The 26,056-nt window shown below is 45.1% G+C and overlaps 1 protein-coding gene across 2 annotated transcripts; it reads right to left on the reverse strand.

Moving 5' to 3' along the window:
• Positions 1 to 16,706: 16,706 nt before the first annotated feature.
• Positions 16,707 to 24,046, reverse strand: LOC115188423 (ras-related protein Rab-19). Of its 2 annotated transcripts, XM_029747272.1 has the most exons (4): positions 23,792 to 24,046; positions 23,420 to 23,683; positions 19,478 to 19,661; positions 16,707 to 19,221 (listed from the first exon to the last, which is right to left on the reverse strand). In XM_029747272.1, exons 2-4 carry the CDS (start codon positions 23,621 to 23,623, stop codon positions 18,938 to 18,940), a joined length of 672 nt encoding a protein of 223 aa, XP_029603132.1. In that variant the 5' UTR covers positions 23,624 to 23,683; positions 23,792 to 24,046; the 3' UTR covers positions 16,707 to 18,937. The 2 variants fall into 2 exon arrangements, with proteins under 2 accessions (XP_029603132.1, XP_029603131.1); XM_029747271.1 differs by having other exon boundaries at positions 23,420 to 24,046.
• Positions 24,047 to 26,056: the final 2,010 nt, after the last annotated feature.

Raw genomic sequence — 26,056 nt, forward strand, 5'->3', positions numbered from 1 at the left:
CCATTGGCTCAACCATTGACACAACCTACCCCAAGGCAAACATTTTGACTATATTAGCCCACACTTGAGGCGTCACTACAGACCCGGGTTCGATCCCAGGCTGTGTCACAACCAGCCGTGACCTGGAGTCCCATAGGGCGGCGCACAATTGGCCCAGCGTCGTCCGGGTTAGGGGAGGGTTTGGTTGGGGGGGGCTTTACTTGGCTCATCACGCTCTAGCGACTCCTTGTGGTGGGCCGGGCGCCTGCAGGCTGACATCGGTCGTCAGTTGAACTGTGTTTCCTCCGGCACATTGGTGCGGCTGGCTTCTGGGTTAAGCGGGCGGGTGTTAAGAAACTCAGTCTGGCTTAGGACTCATGACTTGACCTCATGACTCTTCTGAGCCCGTTGGGGAGTTGCAGCGATGAGATAAGATCGCGATTGGATATCACAAAAAAGGGATTAAAATAAAATGTAACCCTCCTAAATATTTGCTCAAATGATTAATTTTGTCTATGGTTTCCTAGAAACAAGGGTGGCTCAACTTACCCCTTTGGCTCATCCTACCCCACTCTCCCCTAGAAGATTCTGGAACTAATGAATTCCCTCTTTCCAGCCCCCCCATACGGAATACATTCCATTTCATTCTCTCCTCTCCACAGCCTGGACCAGAAGGCTAGTTATCCCTGTGTTATTCCCTGTCATTCACAATGTACTTTATATCTCCAGCAGGAATGTAGGGCCGTCTGTGTGTCTGTCAGTGAGTGGCTGTGTCTGTGTGGGCCTGGGTCGTCATTGAGATACAACACACCTGTCTCTTTCTCTTCACCAGTCAACAGGAGAGATTATCATGAGCTATTTAAGACTCACAGGGCTTGAACCCCTTCTGTTACCGAGCCTGACAGTCTGATTCAGAGGGGTTGGGTTAAATCCGGAAGACACATTTTGATTGAATGCATTCAGTTGTGCAACTGACTAGGAATCCCCCTTTCCCTTTCCCTCTTTGGCAGAGAACCAGGGTTTAGACAAGAGGAATGGGATCACAGGTATCAGAGTGTTAGAAGGATTATGTGTCATCTTAATTATTATTTTAGAACATCTGTCTTATCCCATGAGCACCTTGGTGTCCTCACTCCATAAATAAATATCCTGTACCATTGTTCAAAACACCTCTAAAGAACACACAGACAGTCCCCCCCTCTCTCTCGCTCCCTCTCTCTCTGTCCTCTTTCGCTCGCTCTCCCCCTCTCTCTCTCTGATCCAGCTATAAACAAACCCCAGGATAGTGATGAATCTCCACAAAACATGGAGGATCTAATCTAACACCCATTCATCCTCTCTCTTTGTTTCATGCTGGCTAAAAGGCATCGTTCTGCTTTGTCTCTTTGCCAACCCTTTTTCTGGTTGGATGTCTGTTAGATGTATGAAGGATGGTACATGTTGTGTGTAGAGTAAACACAGACTGAAGAATGGAAAAGGATTGCTGTGTGACTCCAGGCAGTTTACCATGGAGCATAAACCATTCACTCTGACATCTGCTCTCCAGTGTGGTGCGGACAGGGTACTGTGTGTGTGTGTGTGTGTGTGTGTGTTTGTCTGTGTGTAACCCTCCCCTCTCTAGCCTCTCTGCTCTGTACTGATGTGGCGCCAGTGGTGTGGTTCTCTGTCTGTTCTGAAATATGATTGACTGACTCACCAGGCTCTCAGACTTACACCCCTACACCCCAATCCAGACCTCTTCACTCTGCTGCTCACCAGCGGAATGTCATCTTCTGTTGAGAGGAGGAAGAGAGGGGGGAAGAGCAGGATGGGGGGAAAATATGTTGGTGGGGGAGAAAGATGGAGGAAGGGAGGGATAGGGAGAGACAGGGGAGAGGTATGGTCAATGACCATGAGGTATTTGGGTCATCATAACTCCTCTCTTTCAGAGGTCCTAAAGTCAGTGAGGATAATATATGAATTTATCTCACTCACTTTTTCTCTAATACCAGGCTTTCTAACTACATTCAGCATCTGTTTTCTTTAAATGGAGCATTAAGCCCTAAAAACTTCTCAGTAACGTTAAGAAAGGTGACATGGAAAGTAGGTTGATTACAGAACTATCCAGGACACGTCTTGGATTTGTAAATCTCCTGATTTACAAAAGGAAAAGGGCCTTGAGGTCAGTGAGAAAACCCCACAAAGTTTTTTTGGCCATAGCTTCATTCCGCTTCACCTCCACTTGTGTGTGAGCTGCAGCGATGAGCTGTACCGATGAGCTGTACTGATAAGTTCTACTGATGAGCTGCACCAATGAGCTGTACCGATGAGGTGTACTGATGAGCTGTACCGATGAGCTGTACCGATAAGTTCTACTGATGAGCTGCACCAATGAGCTGTACTGATAAGTTCTACTGATGAGCTGCACCAATGAGCTGTACCGATGAGCTGTACTGATAAGTTCTACTGATGAGCTGCACCAATGAGCTGTACCGATGAGCTGCACCGATGAGCTGTACTGATGAGCTGTACTGATAAGTTCTGCTGATGAGCTGCACCAATGAGCTGTACTGATGAGCTGTACCGATAAGTTCTACTGATGAGCTGCACCAATGAGCTGTACCGATGAGCTGCAGCGATGAGCTGTACTGATGAGCTGTACTGATAAGTTCTACTGATGAGCTGCACCAATGAGCTGTACCGATGAGCTGTACCGATAAGTTCTACTGATGAGCTGCACCAATGAGCTGTACCGATGAGCTGCACCGATGAGCTGTACCGATGAGCTGCAGCGATGAGCTGTACCGATGAGCTGTACCGATGCGCTGCATCGATGAAATCAACTGATGAGCTGAACCGATGAGCTGCATCGATGAGCTGTACCGATGCGCTGCATCGATGAGTTCAACTGATGAGCTGAACCGATGAGCTGCATCGATGAGTTCTACTGATGAGCTGTACCGATGAGCTGTACTGATGAGCTGCACCGATGAGCTGTACCGATGAGTTGTACCGATGAGCTGTACCGATGAGCTGCATCGATGAGTTCTACTGATGAGCTGTACCGATGAGCTGCACTAGTGAGCTGCACCGATGAACTATATCGACGAGCTGTACCGATGAGCTGCGCAGATGAGCTGTACCGATGAGCTGCACAGATGAGCTGTACCGATGAGCTGTACTGATGAGCAGGAATCAAGTGAGCTGCACTAGTGAGCTGCCCCGACAAGCTGCACCGATGAGCTGTACTAGTGAGCTGCACTAGTGAGCTGCACCGATGAGCTGTACAAGTGAGCTGCACTAGTGAGCTGCACCGACGCGCTGCACCGATGAGCTGTACTGATGAGCAGGAATCAAGTGAGCTGCACTAGTGAGCTGCACCGACAAGCTGTACCGATGAGCTGTACTAGTGAGCTGCACTAGTGAGCTGCACTGATGAGCTGTACAAGTGAGCTGCACTAGTGAGCTGCACCGACGAGCTGCACCGATGAGCTGTACCGATGAGCTGTACTAGTGAGCTGCACTAGTGAGCTGTACCGATGAGCTGTACCGATGAGCTGTACCGATGAGCTGTACTGATGAGCTGTACTGATGACACCACAGGAGCTCTGCTGATCAGTCAAAGTTCGCCATGACACACCGGTTTCCATGACGACCGATTGTGTTGATAGAGAGATGGCGAATGAAAATAAATACTTCCATCGCCATGTCACTGGAAAGACTTAATGAATGTCCAGTCTGCTGGAGAGATGTTAAGGAGTACACGTTAGTTCATTTTCCAACCATAGACAGGTGGTAGACAGGGCAACACAGTGCCTGACATATGGTTATGTACTGTGCTGTGGGTGTACCTCATCTATGGCCTGTGTGCTGTCAGAACAGATGTATTCTCATCCATGTCCCTAGACTGGATCAAATATCTGTCAGAACAGATGTATTCTCATCAATGTCCCTAGACTGGATCAAATATCTGTCAGAGCAGATGTATTCTCATCCAGGTCCCTAGACTGGATCAAATATCTGTCAGAGCAGATGTATTCTCATCCAGGTCCCTAGACTGGATCAAATATCTGTCAGAACAGATGTATTCTCATCCATGTCCCTAGACTGGATCAAATATCTGTCAGAACAGATGCATTCTCATCCATGTCCCTAGACTGGATCAAATATCTGTCAGAACAGATGCATTCTCATCCATGTCCCTAGACTGGATCAAATATCTTTCAGAACAGATGTATTCTCATCCATGTCCCTAGACTGGATCAAATATCTGTCAGAACAGATGTATTCTCATCATTGTCCCTAGACTGGATCAAATATCTGTCAGAAGAAGGTGGACCTGGTTCTGACCTCTAGTTGATATCTGCTGTACTTTATCTACTGCATCAATATTGCTGCACTCATTCTAGTGGGGTTTGGCACTGTACAATGTCATGCGCTTTGAGCACCCGGAAAATATATCAAGTCAATCCATTAGTATGACTATATTACCACTGGCATTATGACTACTGAGATACCCCAGGACATGGGTGGGCCAACATGTTACTACTGAGATACCCCAGGACATGGGTGGGCCAACATGTTACTACTGAGATACCCCAGGACATGGGTGGGCCAACATGTTACTACTGAGATACCCCAGGACATGGGTGGGCCAACATGTTACTACTGAGATACCCCAGGACATGGGTGGGCCAACATGTTACTACTGAGATACCCCAGGACATGGGTGGGCCAACATGTTACTACTGAGATACCCCAGGACATGGGTGGGCCAACATGTTACTACTGAGATACCCCAGGACATGGGTGGGCCAACATGTTACTACTGAGATACCCCAGGACATGGGTGGGCCAACATGACACAGACACACAGAGGAATTGCAGACAAATTGCTGTTCTGTGCCCCACCAACATGGTACTCCGTGTCATCCTGACCTGTTTGTGCTCTTTCCAACTCCGTTGCTGTCATTGTCAAGCCAAACATGTGTTCCATAAGGAGTTGGCAAGACAGCAGCAACAGACTGGCACCCACACGCTGCTCCTCTATATCACTTAGTCTGCCTGCGTCCTAAATGACACCCTATTCCCAACATAGTGCACTGCTTTTGACCAGGGCCCACAGGGGTCTATGTTAGGCAGTAGGGTACCATAAGAGCCTCTGTGTAACACAGACAGAATCACTAACAGCAGGACACCATCAGGAGACCAATTAGAAACAGAGTGGCTGTTAAACCTTCAACCTTAACACTTTGGCGTCAAGACTCTTAACTCTAGGAACTGATCTCAAAGTGACTGTATGAGCGCTGCTTCATTTAGTCCAACTGTCCTTTCCATTTTAGTGTGCTATCCATCTTACAGGCTCCAAAACCCACAAAGTACAGGTGGTAATAATTGTTCCAGATTTAGCCAGCATGGCAGCCCAAGATCTCCAGTGGTTGTATTTTGGACTGACACATGTGGGACAGCAAAATGGTAGTCCCTCCTCAGAGTACAGTAGAATGGTAGTGTCCCCCTCAGAGTACAGCAGAATGGTAGTGTCGCCCTCAGAGTACAGCAGAATGGTAGTGTCCCTCCTCAGAGTACAGCAGAATGGTAGTCCCTCCTCAGAGTACAGCAGAATGGTAGTGTCCCTCCTCAGAGTACAGCAGAATGGTAGTCCCTCCTCAGAGTACAGCAGAATGGTAGTCCCTCCTCAGAGTACAGCAGAATGGTAGTCCCTCCTCAGAGTACAGCAGAATGGTAGTCCCTCCTCAGAGTACAGCAGAATGGTAGTGTCCCTCCTCAGAGTACAGCAGAATGGTAGTGTCCCCTCAGAGTACAGCAGAATGGTAGTGTCACCCTCAGAGAACAGCAGAATGGTAGTGTCACCCTCAGAGTACAGCAGAATGGTAGTGTCCCCTCAGAGTACAGCAGAATGGTAGTGTCCCTCTCAGAGTACAGCAGAATGGTAGTGTCGCCCTCAGAGTACAGCAGAATGGTAGTGTCCCCTCAGAGTACAGCAGAATGGTAGTGTCCCCCCTCAGAGTACAGCGGAACGGTAGTGTCCCTCACAGAGCAAAGCAGAATGGTAGTGTCCCCCTCAAAGTACAGCAGAATGGTAGTGTCCCTCTCAGAGTACAGCAGAATGGTAGTGTCAGCAGAATGGTTGTGTCGCCCTCACAGTACAGCAGAATGACAGTGTCCCCCTCAGAGTACAGCAGAATGACAGTGTCCCCCTCAGAGTACAGCAGAATGGTAGTGTCCCCTCAGAGTACAGCAGAATGTTAGTGTCCCCTCAGAGTACAGCAGAATGTTAGTGTCCCCCTCAGAGTAGAGCAGAATGGTAGTGTCCCCTCAGAGTACAGCAGAATGGTAGTGTCCCCTCAGAGTACAGCAGAATGGTAGTGTCAGCAGAATGGTTGTGTCGCCCTCACAGTACAGCAGAATGACAGTGTCCCCCTCAGAGTACAGCAGAATGACAGTGTCCCCCTCAGAGTACAGCAGAATGGTAGTGTCCCCTCAGAGTACAGCAGAATGTTAGTGTCCCCTCAGAGTACAGCAGAATGTTAGTGTCCCCCTCAGAGTAGAGCAGAATGGTAGTGTCCCCTCAGAGTACAGCAGAATGGTAGTGTCCCCTCAGAGTACAGCAGAATGGTAGTGTCCCCCTCAGAGTAGAGCAGAATGGTAGTGTCCCCCTTAGAGTAGAGCAGAATGGTAGTGTCCCTCTCAGAGTACAGCAGAATGGTAGTGTCCCTCACAGAGTAAAGCAGAATGGTAGTGTCCCCCTCAGAGTACAGCAGAATGGTAGTGTCCCTCTCAGAGTACAGCAGAATGGTAGTGCCCCCCTCAGAGTACAGCAGAATGGTAGTGTCCCTCTCAGAATCCAGCACAATGGTAGTGTCGCCCTCAGAGTACAGCAGAATGGTAGTGTCCCCCTCAGAGTACAGCAGAATGGTAGTGTCCCCCCTCAGAGTACAGCAGAATGGTAGTGTCGCCCTCAGAGTACAGCAGAATGGTAGTGTCAGCAGAATGGTAGTGTCCCCTCAGAGTACAGCAGAATGGTAGTGTCGCCCTCAGAGTACAGCAGAATGATAGTGTCACCCTCAGAGTACAGCAGAATGGTAGTGTCTGAGCTCGGGAGAGGCGAAGGTCGAGTCGTGCGTCCCCCGAAACATGACCCGCTAAACCACGCTTCATAACCCCCGCTCGCTTAACCCTGAAGCCAGCTGCACCAACGTGTCGGAGGAAACACCGTTCAACTGACGACCGAAGTCAGCCTGCAGGCACCTGGCCCGCCACAAGGGGTCGCTAGAGTGCGATGAGCCAAGTATAGCCCCCCCCCCGGCCAAACCCTCCCCTAACCTGGACGACGCTCGGCCAATTGTGCGCCACCCTATGGGACTCCCGGTCACGTCCGGTAATGATCGAACCCCAGGTTGTAGTGACGCCACAACACTGCGATGCAGTGCCTTAGACCTCTGCGCCACTCGGGAGGCCGAGCTGCATGTGTTATAGAAATCAAACTACATGATGTTTATGACTAACATCTGTTATAGAAATCAAACTGCATGATGTTTATGACTAACATCTGTTATAGGAATCAAACTACATGATGTTTGAGACTAACATCTGTTGTAGGAATCAAACAACATGATGTTTATGACTAACATCTGTTATAGGAATCAAACTACATGATGTTTATGACTAACATCTGTTATAGGAATCAAACTACATGATGTTTATGACTAACATCTGTTATAGGAATCAAACTACATGATGTTTATGACTAACATCTGTTATAGGAATCAAACAACATGATGTTTATGACTAACATAGTGTAATGGCATATAGACTTCAGACACATACGGTATTTTGCTTCATGTTGGATTTTCCACGCTACACCATCCATGGACATCCAGAAAGACACTTGATATCTCTGTCCCACCATGTTTGTCATGTTTGTGCATGTGTATTTGTGTGTGTAAGAGATAGACAGAGATAGAAAAAACAGAGAGAGAGAGACAGAGACAGAGACAGACAGAGACAGAAAACAGAGAGAGAGAGAGAGAGAGAGAGAGAGACAGAGACAGAGGCAGAGACAGAGAGACAGAGACAGAGACAGAGAGACAGAGACAGACAGAGACAGAAAACAGAGAGAGAGACAGAGACAGAGACAGAGAGACAGAGACAGAGAGACAGAGACAGAGACAGAGAGACAGAGACAGAGAGACAGAGACAGAGACAGAGAGACAGAGACAGAGACAGAGACAGAGACAGAGACAGAGAGACAGAGACAGAGACAGAGACAGAGAGACAGAGACAGACAGAGACAGAAAACAGAGAGAGGGCACCCACACACTTCAGCTGTGGTTCCTCTCTCCTTCTCTTCCTCTCTTCCTCTTTGGGCTTCTCTCCACAGCTTTTCCAGTCAAACCAGAGACAACCCAACAACTCCTACTATCACAGTCTATTCCACCATATGATCTCATCTGTCTGTGTTCCCGTCTGTCACTCTCTGATTGCTTCCCCATAGTGCTAATGGATATCCCTCCAACACTAGTCCAGACTCCCTGCTCTCCCCTGGCCAGACCCCCTACTCTCCCCTGTCCAGACTCCCTGCTCTCCCCTGGCCAGACTCCCTGCTCTCCCCTGGCCAGACCCCCTACTCTCCCCTGTCCAGACTCCCTGCTCTCCCCTGGCCAGACCCCCTGCTCTCCCCTGTGTTACATAACATTGCAATTTCAGACTTTGGTGTCTGTCCAGAGAAGTCTAGAGTTTCACACAGCTGGCTGGGGTCAAAGGTCAATAGAACAGCCCATAGGTGACCGCAGTGGGTTGTCTCATGCTCCATCTGCTCCATTACTTCCACCTTGCTGACTGTGCAGCTCCTCTCCACCGTCCCCCTTCAATATCTCCTTAGAGACACTGAATCCCCTGAATGGCCATTCAAGCTGCATGTTGTCTGCACAAGTAATCAGTAGTAGACTAGGCCCATTAAAAAACTCCAGCAGCAGTTCATATGGCAGCAGCCTCACTGACTGTGTTAACAGTGAGCCCCACTGACATTCATAACGTATTTTACTGAGAAGAGCTTTTAGGATCTTGCTAAATTGGCCTTTAAAGCATGGCATCTTGAGGTTTAGGAGCCGACGGGGGGGTTAGGCTGAGACACTGGGCGATCCCAAAAGGCACCCTATTCCCAAATAGTGTACTACGTTTGACCGGAGACCTATGGGAGAGTCTATTTGCTGTGTGCCCTGGTCAAAAGTAGTGCACTACATAGGGGATAGGAGGCCATTTGGGACGCACCCGCTGAAGTCTGATTGGACAGTGGGGGTTTGTGAATCAGAACAGAGCAGACAGAGCTTTGCCCCTATGGGAGGTCCTGGGTATTTACAGCTGGAGCTGGCCTTGTATCTGAGCTGGGAACCATGACGGGTTCTCTGGAATTGTATCCTAACCTAGCAGAAACCAGAGAAGCAGAAAATAACTACAACCAAGCTCTATACAAGCGCTGCACACAACATAATACCTGCTTTCAGCTGGGAAGGAAATACCTTCACACACACTGACACACAGTTGTCTTTCTCAGAAGACCGTGTCTCTGTAAAGTTTCAGCAAACGTGTCACTGTAAAGTCTCAGCAAACGTGTCACTGTAAAGTCTCAGCAGACCGTGTCACTGTAAAGTCTCAGCAGACCGTGTCACTGTAAAGTCTCAGCAGACCGTGTCTCTGTAAAGTCTCAGCAGACCGTGTCACTGTAAAGTCTCAGCAGACCGTGTCACTGTAAAGTCTCAGCAGACCGTGTCTCTGTAAAGTCTCAGCAAACGTGTCTCTGTAAAGTCTCAGCAGACCGTGTCTCTGTAAAGTCTCAGCAGACTGTGTCACTGCAAAGTCTCAGCACACCGTGTCTCTGTAAAGTCTCAGCAGACCGTGTCTCTGTAAAGTCTCAGCAGACCGTGTCGCTGTAAAGTCTCAGCAGACCGTGTCTCTGTAAAGTCTCAGCAGACCGTGTCTCTGTAAAGTCTCAGCAGACCGTGTCTCTGTAAAGTCTCAGCAGATCGTGTCTCTGTAAAGTCTCAGCAAACGTGTCACTGTGAAGTCTCAGCAGACCGTGTCTCTGTAAAGTCTCAGCACACCGTGTCTCTGTAAAGTCTCATCAAACATGTCACTGTGAAGTCTCACCAGACCGTGTCTCTGAAAAGTCTCAGCAGACCGTGTCTCTGTAAAGTCTCAGCAGACCATGTCACTGTGAAGTTTCAGCAGACCGTGTCACTGTAAAGTCTCAGCAGACCGTGTCACTGTAAAGTCTCAGCAGACCGAGTCACTGTAAAGTCTCAGCAGACTGTGTCTCTGTGTAGTCTCAGCAGACCGTGTCTCTGTAAAGTCTCAGCAGACCATGTAACTGTAAAGTCTCAGCAGACCGAGTCACTGTAAAGTCTCAGCAGACTGTGTCTCTGTGAAGTTTCAGCAGACCGTGTCACTGTAAAGTCTCAGCAGACCGTGTCACTGTAAAGTCTCAGCAGACCGAGTCACTGTAAAGTCTCAGCAGACTGTGTCTCTGTGTAGTCTCAGCAGACCGTGTCACTGTAAAGTCTCAGCAGACCGTCTCACTGTAAAGTCTCAGCAGACCGTGTCACTGTAAAGTCTCAGCAGACCGTGTCACTGTAAAGTCTCAGCAGACCATGTCACTGTAAAGTCTCAGCAGACCGTGTCACTGTAAAGTCTCAGCAGACTGTGTCTCTGTGAAGTTTCAGCAGACCGTGTCACTGTAAAGTCTCAGCAGACCGTGTCACTGTAAAGTCTCAGCAGACCGTGTCACTGTAAAGTCTCAGCAGACCAAGTCACTGTAAAGTCTCAGCAGACTGTGTCTCTGTGTAGTGTCAGCAGACTGTGTCTCTGTGTAGTCTCAGCAGACCGTGTCACTGTAAAGTCTCAGCAGACCGTGTTACTGTAAAGTCTCGTCAGACCGTGTCACTGTAAAGTCTCAGCAGACCGTGTCATTGTAGAGTCTCAGCAGACCGTGTCACTTTAAAGTCTTAGCAGACTGTGTCACTGTAAAGTCTCAAACAGACACATACTGTACCAGCTCAAGGGAGGGCCAGCTTGTTTCTCTAGAGGTCTCCTGTTGGGCTGCTAGTAAACACCTTTCTTGATTAGGTGATGAGAGCTCTGGATGTTTCCATTGAGTGTCATTGTTGTCTGTAGGTCTGTTTCCATAGTTTGAGTTCTGGGCTGGGCTATTCTGCACCATGTCCTTCCAAGATCTGCGTGTTCAGAAGCTGTAATTTTGGTTTTGGATTAATCACAGGGTATCTCAGAAAAAATCTCATATATATATATATAAACAGTGTGTTCCAGTGTGTTTCTGACCAAAGTGGGAGGAAAACATGGTGAAATATGTTGTGAATGCTCACATTAAAACAGAATTAAACTATTTCAAGATGCTGTTAATAACCATGAAGGAAACAACACTAACTACTTTTCAGCAATTCATACGACTAAAGTCTCACTGGTTGAAAATAAAACAAAAACAGGCCACTTTGTCTTATTATTATTATTTAAAAAGTATTTTTACCATCTACAGTCTCAATATTATTGGTCTTTTAAACCCATGAGGGTACCACTCCACATCATATTTAATGACAGTCTACATTTATAGAGTGAATACACATAGTAACTACACTATCATTAACCGCAGAGCCATGACATACACTGTATATACAGCAGTATGTGGACACCCCTTCAAATGAGTGGATTTGGCTGTTTCAACCACACCCGTTGCTGACAGGTGTATAAAATCGAGCACACAGACATGCAATCTCCATAGACAAACATTGCCAGTAGAATGGCCTTACTGAAGAGCTCAGTGACTTTCCACCTGGCACAGTCATAGGATGCCACCCTTCCAACAAGTCAGTTCATCACATTTCTGCCCTGCTAGAGCTGCCCCGTTAACTGTAAGTGCTGTTATTGTGAAGTGGAAACGTCTAGGAGCAACAACAATTCAGCCGCGAAGTGGTAGGCCACACAAGCGTAGCGCTTAAAAATCGTCTGTCCGCGGTTGCAAAATCTCACTACCGAGTTCCAAACTGCCTCTGGAAGCAACGTCAGCACAAGAACTGTTCGTCGGGAGCTTCATGAAATGGGTTTTCATTGCTGAACATCTGGCAATCTGACAGACAAATCTGCGTTTGGTGGATGCCAGGAGAATGCAACCTGCCCCAATATATAGTGCCAACTGTAAAGTTTGGTGGAGGAATTGGGCTTGGCCCCTTAGTTCCAGTGTAGTGACATCTTAACGTTACAGCATACAATGATATTCCAGACAGTTCTGTGCTTCCAACTTTGTGGCAACAGTTTGGGGAAGGCTCTTTCCTGTTTCAGCATGACAATGCCCCTATGCACAAAGCGAGGTTCATCCAGAAATTATTTGTTGAGATTGGTGTGAAAGAACTTGATTGACCTGCACAGAGCCCTGACCTCAACACCATCAAGCACCTTTGGAATAAATTGGTACGCCGACTTGTGAACCAAGCCTAATTGCGCAACATCAGTGCCCGACCTCACTAATGCTCTTGTGGCTGAATGGAAGCAAGTCCCCGCAGCAATGTTCTAACTTCTAGTGGAAAGCCTTCCCAGAAGAGTGGAGGCTGTTATAGCAGCAAAGGGGGGACAAACTCAATATTAATGCCCTTGATTTTGGAATGAGATGTTTGACGAGCAGGTGTCCACATACTTTTGGTCATGTGGTTTCTCAAAAATGTCCTAATAGAACTTCTCAAAGGAATACAAAGCGACTTTCCTCATCGAGGTTTGGTACACTCATCTATTAGATGTGAAGCGTGGCTCTTCTATAGGTTGTGTGTGTAGCTAAAGAGGAAATGGCTTATGTCTTGGAAGCTCCACACCCACGTGGAGCGTCCTGGAGGAAGTGGCTGCTTTGACATGACTGTGGCTGGGATGAAACCAGAGGTAACACCGGGGCCCCCAGAGGAGGAATGCTTTCTTATATATCCTTGTAAACGTCAGCCTCTTTTTCTGTTTCGTCAGCCTCTGTAGGGATAGAGCCTCTTTGTAGGGACCCAGACTCTGGTTCCTGGGCTTCTGGCAAACAGACTGTGGTAATTGCTTCCATCCGTCTTCAGCAGACATGGTGTCCAGCAATGGGACAATTATTCTAGACGGATCACCCCACTGAAAGCTTTTCCTTCTATCTGTAGTGATCACTTTTTCTTTCTTTCTCCTTCTATCGCTCTCTCTCTTTCTTTGTTTCTCTCTCACTTTCTCTCTCTCTTTCTTTGTTTGTTTCTCTCTCACGTTCTCTCTGTTTGTTTCTTTCTCTCTTGCTCTCACTCTCTAATGTTCTCTCTCTCTCTCTAATGTTCTCTCTCTCTCTCTAGTGTTCTCTCTTTCCTTTGCCCCCTATCCATCAAATATCCTCCTGTGGTCTATTGGGGTGGCAGGGTAGCCTAGTGGTTAGAGTGTTGGGCCAGTAACCAGCAGGTAGCCTAGTGGTTAGAGTGTTGGGCCAGTAACCAGCAGGTAGCCTAGTGGTTAGAGTGTTGGGCTAGTAACCAGCAGGTAGCCTAGTGGTTAGAGTGTTGGGCCAGTAACCAGCAGGTAGCCTAGTGGTTAGAGTGTTGGGCCAGTAACCAGCAGGTAGCCTAGTGGTTAGAGTGTTGGGCCAGTAACCAGCAGGGTAGCCTAGTGGTTAGAGTGTTGGGCTAGTAACCAGCAGGATAGCCTAGTGGTTAGAGTGTTGGGCTAGTAACCAGCAGGGTAGCCTAGTGGTTAGAGTGTTGGGCTAGTAACCAGCAGGGTAGCCTAGTGGTTAGAGTGTTGGGCCAGTAATCAGCAGGGTAGCCTAGCGGTTAGAGTGTTGGGCTAGTAACCAGCAGGGTAGCCTAGTGGTTAGAGCGTTGGACTAGTAACCAGCAGGGTAGCCTAGTGGTTAGAGTGTTGGGCCAGTAACCAGCAGGGTAGCCTAGTGGTTAGAGTGTTGGGCCAGTAACCAGCAGGGTAGCCTAGTGGTTAGAGTGTTGGGCTAGTAACTGAAAGGTTGCAAGTTGGAATCCCTGAGCTGACAAGGTACAAATCTATTGTTCTGCCTCTGAACAAGGCAGTTAACCCACTGTTCCTCTGAACAAGGCAGTTAACCCACTGTTCCCCTGAACAAGGCAGTTAACCCACTGTTCCCCTGAACAAGGCAGTTAACCCACTGTTCCCCTGAACAAGGCAGTTAACCCACTGTTCCCCTGAACAAGGCAGTTAACCCACTGTTCCCCTGAACAAGGCAGTTAACCCACTGTTCCCCTGAACAAGGCAGTTAACCCACTGTTCCCCTGAACAAGGCAGTTAACCCACTGTTCCCCTGAACAAGGCAGTTAACCCAGTGTTCCCCTGAACAAGGCAGTTAACCCACTGTTCCCCTGAACAAGGCAGTTAACCCACTGTTCCCCTGAACAAGGCAGTTAACCCACTGTTCCCCTGAACAAGGCAGTTAACCCACTGTTCCCCTGAACAAGGCAGTTAACCCAGTGTTCCCCTGAACAAGGCAGTTAACCCACTGTTCCCCTGAACAAGGCAGTTAACCCACTGTTCCCCTGAACAAGGCAGTTAACCCTAGGCCGTCATTCAAAATAAGAATTTGTTCTTAACTGACTTGCCAGGTTAAATAAAGGTTAAAAAAAAATAATATGTCAACTCCATTCAAACACCTCTCAGTCTTCTACCCTTTATTGAACTAGGAAAGTCAGTTAAGAACAAATTCTTATTTTCAAAGACGGCCTACCGGGGAACAGTGGGTTAACTGCCTTGTTCAGGGGAACAGTGGGTTAACTGCCTTGTTCAGGGGAACAGTGGGTTAACTGCCTTGTTCAGGGGAACAGTGGGTTAACTGCCTTGTTCAGGGGAACACTGGGTTAACTGCCTTGTTCAGGGGAACAGTGGGTTAACTGCCTTGTTCAGGGGAACAGTGGGTTAACTGCCTTGTTTAGGGGAACAGTGGGTTAACTGCCTTGTTCAGGGGAACAGTGGGTTAACTGCCTTGTTCAGGGGCAGAACAACAGATTTGTACCTTGTCAGCTCGGGGATTTGATCTTGCGCTCTAACCACTTGGCTACGCTGCCGCCCCCATTAACTGTGTCGGTGCTGAAAGTTGTTATTGCCTGACTGACTCAACATGGTAGACATTCCATCCACCTAACAAAACACTCTTCCTCCTGCCTTATTCTCATTGAATGGACAGGACAGTTTAGCTACAGATGTTTCAGAAGAGATTTCCCCACTCCAGAGGGTTGTGTGTTGCCAGAAAAGTGATGTCTGTTTAGTTTGATAGATTGTTTGTTTCGATGTCGTTCAGTTCTCAGTAGGGCAAGTTTTTTTGTTACTTCACTAGGTCCCCTAGTGCTTGAACAGAAGTCCATGAAATCCATCCGGGAACCAACCACGGCGTCAGATTACAGTAATGCCCCTGTTATGTGGAGCTGGGAACAGGAAAGCTGGAATAGCTTTAGGCGTAATACTGCTGGACATTCATAGGGTGTCCCTGGATGTGTTTCTCATTACAGGTCACAGGGGTTCACATACCTGGGTTCAGTTGTGTTGCTTTTCAACGCATCTGAAAACTAAAATTTAAACCATATCTGTTTCAGTCGGTGCCTCATAAAATTCAATAAAAAAAAGACCCATGGTCATGTTGCTTTTGATTGTTGTTATAATAATAATAATAATAACACTGAAAGCAGTAGTAATGGTAGTAGTTGTAGTTAGCAGTACTTTATTCATCCCACCAAGGGACATTGCAGTATACATTGGTAAGGCTGAAAGCAGCATCACATGATTTCAAATCAAATCAAAGTTTATTGGTCGAATACACAGATTTGCAAATGTTAATCGCAGGTGCAGCGAAATGCTTGTGTTTCTAGCTCCAACGGCGCAGTAATAACACCTATTTACTAATTGATCAAAGCCTGCAGGAAGTAGATCATCTTAGCTAGAAGCAACAGTGATTCAAACTAACTCCTACACAGGTAATGTGTGAAAATGTTATCTCATGTGGGTATGCCACAATGTCATACCTGCTGCAGAATCAAAGGATCTCTCCTGGTAATAACTGTCATACCTGCTGCAGAATCAAAGGCTCTCTCCTGGTACTAACTGTCATACCTGCTGCAGAATCAAAGGCTCTCTCCTGGTACTAACTGTCATACCTGCTGCAGAATCAAAGGCTCTCTCCTGGTACTAACTGTCATACCTGCTGCAGAATCAAAGGCTCTCTCCTGGTACTAACTGTCATACCTGCTGCAGAATCAAAGGATCTCTCCTGGTACTAACTGTCATACCTGCTGCAGAATCAAAGGCTCTCTCCTGGTACTAACTGTCATACCTGCTGCAGAATCAAAGGATCTCTCCTGGTACTAACTGTCATACCTGCTGCAGAATCAAAGGATCTCTCCTGGTACTCACTGTCATACCTGCTGCAGAATCAAAGGATCTCTCCTGGTACTCACTGTCATACCTGCTGCAGAATCAAAGGATAAGTGAACGTAGGCCTACTACGCCCTCTAGTGGTATCCAGAGAGTTACACCGGTTTTCAGTGTCTTACCAAAGTGTACGCATGTCCTTATTCTCCTTACTGACACACAGGTATTGTACTTTTCCAAAGGCCCGACTTGAAAAGCCCGTAGTGCAGCACTTAGTTCAAACTGAACCTCAACCTTTTTCCTCTACGAATTACTACAATCATCTTTTACAATCTATGTATTCTTTTGTTGTTGATTTTATTTGATCTTTGAGAAACAATACAAAAGATACAAAATACATCACACAAACATCAACTACATCACACCTTCCCAGACCCACTAGCTTCCCTTATCACTTTCTGCCACATGGCCTCAAATGAAAATCTAATTGAATGTCTATAACAATAGTATAACGTATGGCCACTGACCATTGACGGTCACATATTAGGCATCATTGTACATAAATCATCACAAATGAAAATGTCTCTTGAGACGTCAGTAGTACATCACTGATGTGCACATTTGTTCTAATACAATACCATAGCTCTGTGTGAGGAAGCTGCTGAGAGTCACACTACAGGCAATGTGCAGGTCCTGTTCAGGCACCGTTCAGGCACTGTAGGCTTTCAGCAACAACATGGATAGCAGCAGGTGGAGGAGTAATGTAGTGTTTCATCCACTGCTCCAGTCCACTCCCCCCCGGGACACTCACAAGGTCACAGTGTCATAGATCCCCTGGCATAGCACGCACCCCCACAATATTAGGGTTTTTTCAAATCTTCTAACTTTCAATATTATTCATTTCCATGTCGGCTCTATGCCTGGAAATGCCCTGTCCTGAGCAAAGGATCCCAATTTCAAACTCCCCAAAATTATAGAAAAAACTGCCAATAATGGATATTAACTGAAACATGATCTTATGTAGTTTTATGCAATAGCCCTCTGTGACTTAAATGTAACATATTTGAACCAAAATTCATATTATATCGTAATCTAACGAGGAGATGGACGAGGGGTCCTTATGGCATAGCTGACCCTCCTCATTCCTGATTCATTTCAGATTTTAGAATAATCTGACGAAGTTCACCAAATCTCCGTTTTGAGAGAAATATTCTTTAAATTAGGATTTAGAGTCATAAAGCAACTGAGTAAAATATAATTGCTACTGTGTATACCACTTGAATTAAGCATCAATTTCTGTCCACTCTGTTAAGCATCATTTTTTGTCCACTCTGTTAAGCATCATTTTTTGTCCACTCTGTTAAGCATCATTTTTTGTCCACTCTGTTAAGCATCAACTCTGTCAGGTTTTTGTCTAACGTCAACTCCGTCAGAGTGCTGAAATGAATCATTATCCATATTTTACTTTTTTTTTATTGAGCTCGTATTTTTAGAGGCAGTATCAGTATCTGTTGCCAACTACCTCTTAAGGTTTTGTTGTTGTTGTCAATATTCAGACGAAATATTTGAATTGTTCTGCAACAGATGTTTAAAGAATTGTAATATTTGCTATGTTAGACCTAGGGGTGATGTTTGTTTTATAAATGTTGTTTTATGTCCGAAATCTAGAAAACTAAACAAAAAGAAGTTTGGAGATTTGTATTACATATTTGAATAATCTAATACTAGAGTGAAACAATCCAAGGCCGTTTTGAACACTTTAAACACTAATAATTGTAAATGAAAATGCCATTTATGGGGTCTGATGGGGTTGACATAAATCCAGTTAGTTGCATTTGATGATTTATTCAAAATGTCATTAGGAAGTTATTCATTTACATGGTGTGATAGCTGATACTTTGGTCGATCAAAATATATATTTCACATTTTGTTAATATTAAGACCAATATTCGTGGGAAAAAGTTGAGATTGTCGCGTCTTTAAAGAATCCCTGAGAACTAAAACAGCAACTGAGAAACTGCGCTACACCACTGCATAGGTCATAGGTCAATAGTACCTAAAGGCACCCACAAAAAAGGTGTGTGTGTACTGGGTAACAGTCTCAGCTTCCCCTATTCCAGGGTTCCCCAGCTGGCGGCACGCCGGTGGGTTTATTTGCCCCCCAAGTAAAAAAAAGAAGATATATTATATATATATATATTTCTTTGTGTAATTTTCATTGTTGAACATTAAAGATTGTAGAAACACCAGGAAATCAGCTCCAAGTGATTTTAATTTAAGAAATCTGTTCCCAAGTATTCCCACGCATAATAGAGAGATACGTGAACGTATACAAATGTGAGCAAGGTTTGAAAAGACGATGTTTTAGTCAAACTATATCCGTTTGGGCTTCTGGCGGTCAACTTGTGGTTTACATATGAACTGGATTTGTGTTCCGGCCTCCCGACCATCCGTTCCAGTTGATGATCCCTGCCTTATTCTGTCCTCCTCCAGGCAACACAGTGGCTCACACATGTCCCCCCAGGTATCCATTCTTACACTCCCTCTGTTGTCCTTCCTCCTCTCTATGTCAGCAACACGTCTTCTTGTCTGTGATCACCGCTGGCCCGTTGATTGGTCGTGAGTTGGCTCGGAGCAGGACGCGGGGCGAGTCATTGTTGCTAGGGGCCTGTTGCCGGACGGCCATGCCGTTGCGTGCCAGCAGCTCGCGGGCCATCATCATGAAGGCATCGTCCACATTCTTGGCCTCCTTAGCTGAGGTCTCTAACGCTGCCAGGATGCCTCTCTCCTCAGCCATACAGCATGCCTCCTGGAACAACACCTGCCGCTCAGACTCCAGGTCAGACTTGTTACCTGGGAGGGAGAGAAATAGGTGTTTAAAGTTTTGTTTTTAGAACTGATTTGTCAAAAACCTTTATTTGAACAGGAAGGGGTCAGGGGTTAAAGTATTTTAAAGGTTTGAACCTCTTTTCTGAGAAAGGCCCAGAAACCTTTTTATTTCAAATCTTTACATCTCAATTATAGAAATACAAATGATAGAACAAACAGTTCAATTCAAAACAATGGCCCATGCCACATAGCGTTAGCAAATATTTTTGCTCCCACTCACCAATGAGACAGAGCACTACATTGGCCGCGCCGTACAGCTCCACCTCCCTGATCCAATTGGACACGGAGTCAAAGGTTCCGTGGCGTGTGATGTCATAGGCGATCATGGCGCCGTGGGCGCTGCGGTAGTAACTCTGGGTGATGGTCCGGAAACGCTCCTGTCCAGCCGTGTCCCATACCTGCATCTGTTTTACACAGACACACACACAGAATTAGATAAATATCTCACACACAAACACAATGATCTCACAGTCTAATATACTCCTGGAGGGAACAATACAAAACAATGATCTCACAGTCTAATATACTCCTGGAGGGAACAATACAAAACAATGATCTCACAGTCTAACATACTCCTGGAGGGAACAATACAAAACAATGATCTCACAGTCTAATATACTCCTGGAGGGACCAATACAAAACAATGATCTCACAGTCTAAAATACTCCTGGAGGGAACAATACAAAACAATGATCTCACAGTCTAATATACTCCTGGAGGGAACAATACAAAACAATGATCTCACAGTCTAATATACTCCTGGAGGGAACAATACTCTGTGTGAAGGCAGCACTACTGAAATGACACCTTAACAAAATGTAAATGTTAAAAAAGGCTGCAGTATGCCACTGTATGTCTGAGGCATCTCCTTCAGCCTCTGCCTGACCTGCTCCTCTCTTCATGTTAGCATAGCAACAACTGCCATAGCAACCTGACACACCTGGCACCAGAGTTCCTAATCTCCCATGCTCACCTGGTTTTAACCTGCATTGGTTTCTTTATCACTCTCCTCACAGACTTTATCTTTGTCTTCCTCTAAAACCCCCGTTAACTCCGTTCATCTCTCTTTCTCCTAATCAGCCACACAACATGTACACAAGCACAGGAGAACTTGTTGGATAAAACAGATTTTATATGCTTCCAGAAGCTACTGTAGGGATTATCTATGTCTTGATTCATATGTGCTGTAGTTGTAATGTACTAAACATGTCTCTGGCTTTGGGAGGGATAGCTTATATACAGGATGTGTGCAGTGGAATAATATCCATGTTCCTGTCAATAAATAGAACTCTTTACAGCAGAATAATATCCATGTTCCTGTCAGTAAATAGAACTCTTTACAGCAGAATAATATCCATGTTCCTGTCAGTAAATAGAACTCTTTACAGCAGAATAATATCCATGTTCCTGTCAGTAAATAGAACTCTTTACAGCAGAATAATATCCATGTTCCTGTCAGTAAATAGAACTCTTTACAGCAGAATAATATCCATGTTCCTGTCAGTAAATAGAACTCTTTACAGCAGAATAATATCCATGTTCCTGTCAGTAAATAGAACTCTTTACAGCAGAATAATATCCATGTTCCTGTCAGTAAATAGAACTCTTTACAGCAGAATAATATCCATGTTCCTGTCAGTAAATAGAACTCTTTACAGCAGAATAATATCCATGTTCCTGTCAGTAAATAGAACTCTTTACAGCAGAATAATATCCATGTTCCTGTCAGTAAATAGAACTCTTTACAGCAGAATAATATCCATGTTCCTGTCAGTAAATAGAACTCTTTACAGCAGAATAATATCCATGTTCCTGTCAGTAAATAGAACTCTTTACAGCAGAATAATATCCATGTTCCTGTCAGTAAATAGAACTCTTTACAGCAGAATAATATCCATGTTCCTGTCAGTAAATAGAACTCTTTACAGCAGAATAATATCCATGTTCCTGTCAGTAAATAGAACTCTTTACAGCAGAATAATATCCATGTTCCTGTCAGTAAATAGAACTCTTTACAGCAGAATAATATCCATGTTCCTGTCAGTAAATAGAACTCTTTACAGCAGAATAATATCCATGTTCCTGTCAGTAAATAGAACTCTTTACAGCAGAATAATATCCATGTTCCTGTCAGTAAATAGAACTCTTTACAGCAGAATAATATCCATGTTCCTGTCAGTAAATAGAACTCTTTACAGCAGAATAATATCCATGTTCCTGTCAATAAATAGAACTCTTTACAGCAGAATAATATCCATGTTCCTGTCAGTAAATAGAACTCTTTACAGCAGAATAATATCCATGTTCCTGTCAGTAAATAGAACTCTTTACAGCAGAATAATATCCATGTTCCTGTCAGTAAATAGAACTCTTTACAGCAGAATAATATCCATGTTCCTGTCAGTAAATAGAACTCTTTACAGCAGAATAATATCCATGTTCCTGTCAATAAATAGAACTCTTTACAGCAGAATAATATCCATGTTCCTGTCAGTAAATAGAACTCTTTACAGCAGAATAATATCCATGTTCCTGTCAATAAATAGAACTCTTTACAGCAGAATAATATCCATGTTCCTGTCAGTAAATAGAACTCTTTACAGCAGAATAATATCCATGTTCCTGTCAGTAAATAGTACAAGCAGTCTCAATAAATGCTGTTTGCATTGATCTGTCTCTTTGTGTGGTTACAGTTGTCACGTGGAGTTGTGTGTGGTACAGGGATAGCAACAATTGTCTAGTGTTGTCATCATGCATGATTTGCATACGTTCTGATGTGCGGTCAGTTGAGGCAACAAGGCCCTATTCACACAGAGTGGCCATAAACCAATTGGCACCCTATTCCCTATATAGTGCACTACTTTCGACCAGAGACATGGGCCCTGGTCGAAAGTAGTGCACTAGATTAGGAATAGGGTGCGCTCTGGGACAGAGCCCCAGACTGAGATACATTCTGAAGCCATCCACTTGCCTGCTCTTCCTTCCTTCCTGTGTCAAAGGTCAGTTGTTTGAGGATACGGTCAGTAACACAGAATGAAATAGATCCCATTCTAGAATGAAGGAGGTATATGACACACAGTAGGCCCCTCTAGTAATAATGTACAGATACCACTCTTAAACAAAAGGTGCTATCTACAACCCAAAATGGCTATTTGGCTGTCCCCATAGAACCCTTTTTGGTTCTTTCCACAGAGGCTTCTACATGGAACCAAAAAAGGTTCTCCTACGGGGACAGTGGAATAATCCTTTTGTAAGCCTTTTTTCTAAGAGTGTTTCTCTGTGGTTGGTAAGAGGAAGAGAGCGCACCAGAAATACCTTCCTATCACCTCTCTTGTCTGGCAGGTTTGGGGAACAATACAGTTAGCAGGTGTAGGTAGAGGAGGGAGGGAGGTGCCCTCCAGCTACAAAATCATTTAAACCTAAAGTATCTCTAAAGTATTTAAACCTTCACTCTTAGAAAAAAGGGTTCCAAAAGAGTTCTTCTGCTGACCCATAGGAGAACCCTTTTTGATTCCAGTTAGAACCGTTTTTGGCTCCAGGTAGAACCATCTGTAGAAATGGTTCTACACGGAACACAAAAGCATTCTACCTGCAACCAAAAAGCCTTTAAGGTTCTAGATAGTAAAAACAATGATAAGAGTGTAGCCAGCCCCTCATAGAGGTTTCCTATTCAAGCATACAGTAGTTTGACCTCAATAGGAACTGACGTTTTTGGTCGGGGAAGAGAAAGAGGAATGACTGATGTGTTGTAGGAGAACCAGAAAGGCGAGTTGCTCATGAAATGCTGGTCCAACTTGTATTAAGTGTCAACTTAATTAAGGCCTGCAAAGCCTTCTTGGCAGTATCACAAGACAACAGCTGTATTTTACACCAACCACTCTAATGGCCTGGAAACTGAAGTATTCAGACAGCAACTAATCTGGTCAGGAGGCAACACTTTGACATTTCAGTTATATGTTATGTGTATAGTCAACAACAGAAGATGTGTTGTAGATGTTCAAACTATCAACAAACTACCAACTGCAGCTCTGTTGCTATGCAACAGCTTGCTGGAGTGACAGTGACTGTAGGGTTAGGTTTAGGGTTAGGCTGACTTTCATTGAACCCTCTTTAGTTCTATAAAGCACCATTTCTTCTAAAGGTTTGAGGCTGACCTCCTTACCTTAATTTTCTTGCCCTCGATGTCCACTGTCCGCACGGTGAAGTCCACTCCTATGGTGTTCTGTTGCCTCTCTGAGAACGGTCCTGACTTGAAGCTCTGGACCACGCAGGTCTTGCCCACGTTGGAATCTCCAATCAGGATGATCTTGAACAGGAAATCAAAGGATTCGTCCTGCTGCTCCACTCCTCCAGTTGGCTGCTGCATCGTGAAGAGGAGCGGCTGGCTGGCCTGGGAGCCACACCAACACACGCCACGATGCTAGGACTATGTTACAACTGTGTTAGAAGCAAGTGCCTGATGTCTGCCTTACAATGCTATGGTTGTGGCTAGGTTATAATCACAGATGACATAGGGTCTCTTGTTGACTTGTACCTGTTGAGAATGGAGCACAGGTCTTTCAGTCAAGCCCAGAATGTTCCCTCCAATCAGGCCTCTCTCCCTCTCCCTCCCTTACATCCACCAAGTGAGGATAACAGCGGCTCAAAGCATTCCCTTTCTGCTCCCGACCAGCCTCCTTCTCAGGTGTTGCCCCAGTTCATTTCCAACGGCAACAGAGTGCACTGAACAGCCAATAGTAAGCACTACTCTTCCACACAGAATAAGAAACAGATTGAGTCTCCTTTACACTGTCAAAGAGCTGCCATCTTTCTCCTCCAGATTGTCTTTGTTAGTGGATGTGACTTCTCTTTCTCCATCCACCTGTTGCCTTCCCGCCCTCACTATGTTTTTCCGTCTCTCTCTACCCGCCCACCCTGAACTGTCCAACTGCACCGCAAACAATTTAATCCCGCCCTACCTGCTAATCGTCACGTGAGCCCCCACCTGTGGTATTGTGGGAAATGTAGTGTTTCAGTTCTCATTGACATTGCTCTCAAAACCTGGATACAATCTGTTAAAAATACTTTTTTAAAACACTTTCCAAATTAAATAGATAACAAAATAGATACAAAAACAGATAAACCGTTTTGATGTATTATAATTATATATCATGTTATCATTACTGTCTTTAACTGAGAAAAACAACTTTCAGTATTTGTGGAAACTCTGCCTCACATTCTATTCAATGTTGGAACTCAGAACTGTAAAGCAGTTGTTTTGAATTAAACATTATATTCAACTGAATATCATCTTCCAGAACACTTAAATCAAAACATTCTCCACCACAACATAACTCCTTGTGGATTGGTGGACCAATGGCTTGGTTACCTTTGCAGAGTCTTGGGGACAGTGACAGAGAGTATGAGATGACGAGTGAGGATCTCCAGGAAAAACAAGGAAAGAGTTTCGGGGAAAAATAAACTATCAAAATAAAAAGAAAGAAAACTTAAAAGTAGAAGAAAATGACTTTCAGAAGAAGAGGGAACAGATGGATGAAGAGAAGAAATAAGGGGAACTGGATGAGAAAGAAAGGCTGGAGCTTGCAGTAGACCGGGCAATACAAGCAGCGGGGGAGTGTGATCCATTAAGATCTGTGATACAGAAAGAGACTGAGAGAATCAGGAAGAGAAAAGGAAGAATGGAGTGCAGAGATAAAGCAGTCTGAGAGATGGAGAGACAAAGAGAAGGTACATCTGAAGCAAGACGGGGAGTTGGAATGGCATCTAATTAAGATGGAGAGAAAGAAGGTTGTTAGAGGCAGAGTTGAGGAGGACAAGAGAAGAGAAGGAGGAGGTAGAGCTGGAGAAGGAGAGAGAGAAACGGTGCACAGAGTTAACCAGAAGAAGGAAAAGGAGATGATAGATTTAGAGGATAACAGAGTTAACCAGAAGAAGGAAAAGGAGATGATAGATTTAGAGGATAACAGAGTTAACCAGAAGAAGGAAAAGGAGATGATAGATTTAGAGGATAACAGAGTTAACCAGAAGAAGGAAAAGGAGATGATAGATTTAGAGGATAACAGAGTTAACCAGAAGAAGGAAAAGGAGATGATAGATTTAGAGGATAACAGAGTTAACCAGAAGAAGCTTTGGCTAGAGTGGAACAGCTAGAGAGAGATATGCTGGAGTACCAGCTATAGCTGGAGGACCGTCAGGAAAGTATGTTGGGGGCAATGGTGAGGTTTAGGAGTGTGAGTAAGATGATAAAAGAATTGTAAAAGAAAGAGATAGAGGACAGAGAGTGGATAAAAGAGGAGAGCAAGGCAGCGCAGGAGGAGATCGAGTCACTCAGCAAACTCCTGGATCTAGCGATAGAGAGAGCGAGAGAACTGGAGAAGATGGAGGAGAAGAACAAGAAGAGAGAAGAGTGGGTGAGGGAACTGGAGGAGCAGAGAGTGGGACAGGAGGAAGAGGAGGAGAGAGGGGGAGGTGGAGCACTGAGAGAAATGCAATGGAGGAAGAGAACATACATCTGAGGGAGACTATTGATGTGCTTAATACCATCATTGACTTGCAGGACATGAAAAGCAATGGAAACATGGCGAGAACCATGCACCAGTAGTAAAGACCCTTCTTAATCCAGGTTATTTGGATAGTCCATCTGTGCAAACTTGTAGTGTATTCAAGGTTTAAAAAAGTATTCTAAAGTTTGTAATTTTCACTTAAAAAATGTCCGACTTGATTTGCCCTAATGAAAAATGTATCAACCCCTACAAAAAATGTCCATTAATTATAACCCACATAATAATTCAAATGTTTT

This window comes from Salmo trutta, unplaced genomic scaffold (assembly GCF_901001165.1).
Source record: "Salmo trutta unplaced genomic scaffold, fSalTru1.1, whole genome shotgun sequence".
NCBI lineage: Eukaryota > Metazoa > Chordata > Actinopteri > Salmoniformes > Salmonidae > Salmo > Salmo trutta.

What these genes read in the sequence shown, in the direction of transcription:
- LOC115188423 (XM_029747272.1), bottom strand. Translation starts at nt 23,623, where the DNA reads ATGCAGCAGCCAACTGGAGGAGTGGAGCAGCAGGACGAATCCTTTGAT. An exon ending in TCGAGGGCAAGAAAATTAAG is followed by an intron (nt 19,662 to 23,419) that starts GTAAGGAGGTCA and finishes TGTGTAAAACAG; the next exon opens with ATGCAGGTATGGGACACGGC. An exon ending in TGTAGTGCTCTGTCTCATTG is followed by an intron (nt 19,222 to 19,477) that starts GTGAGTGGGAGC and finishes TCTCCCTCCCAG; the next exon opens with GTAACAAGTCTGACCTGGAG.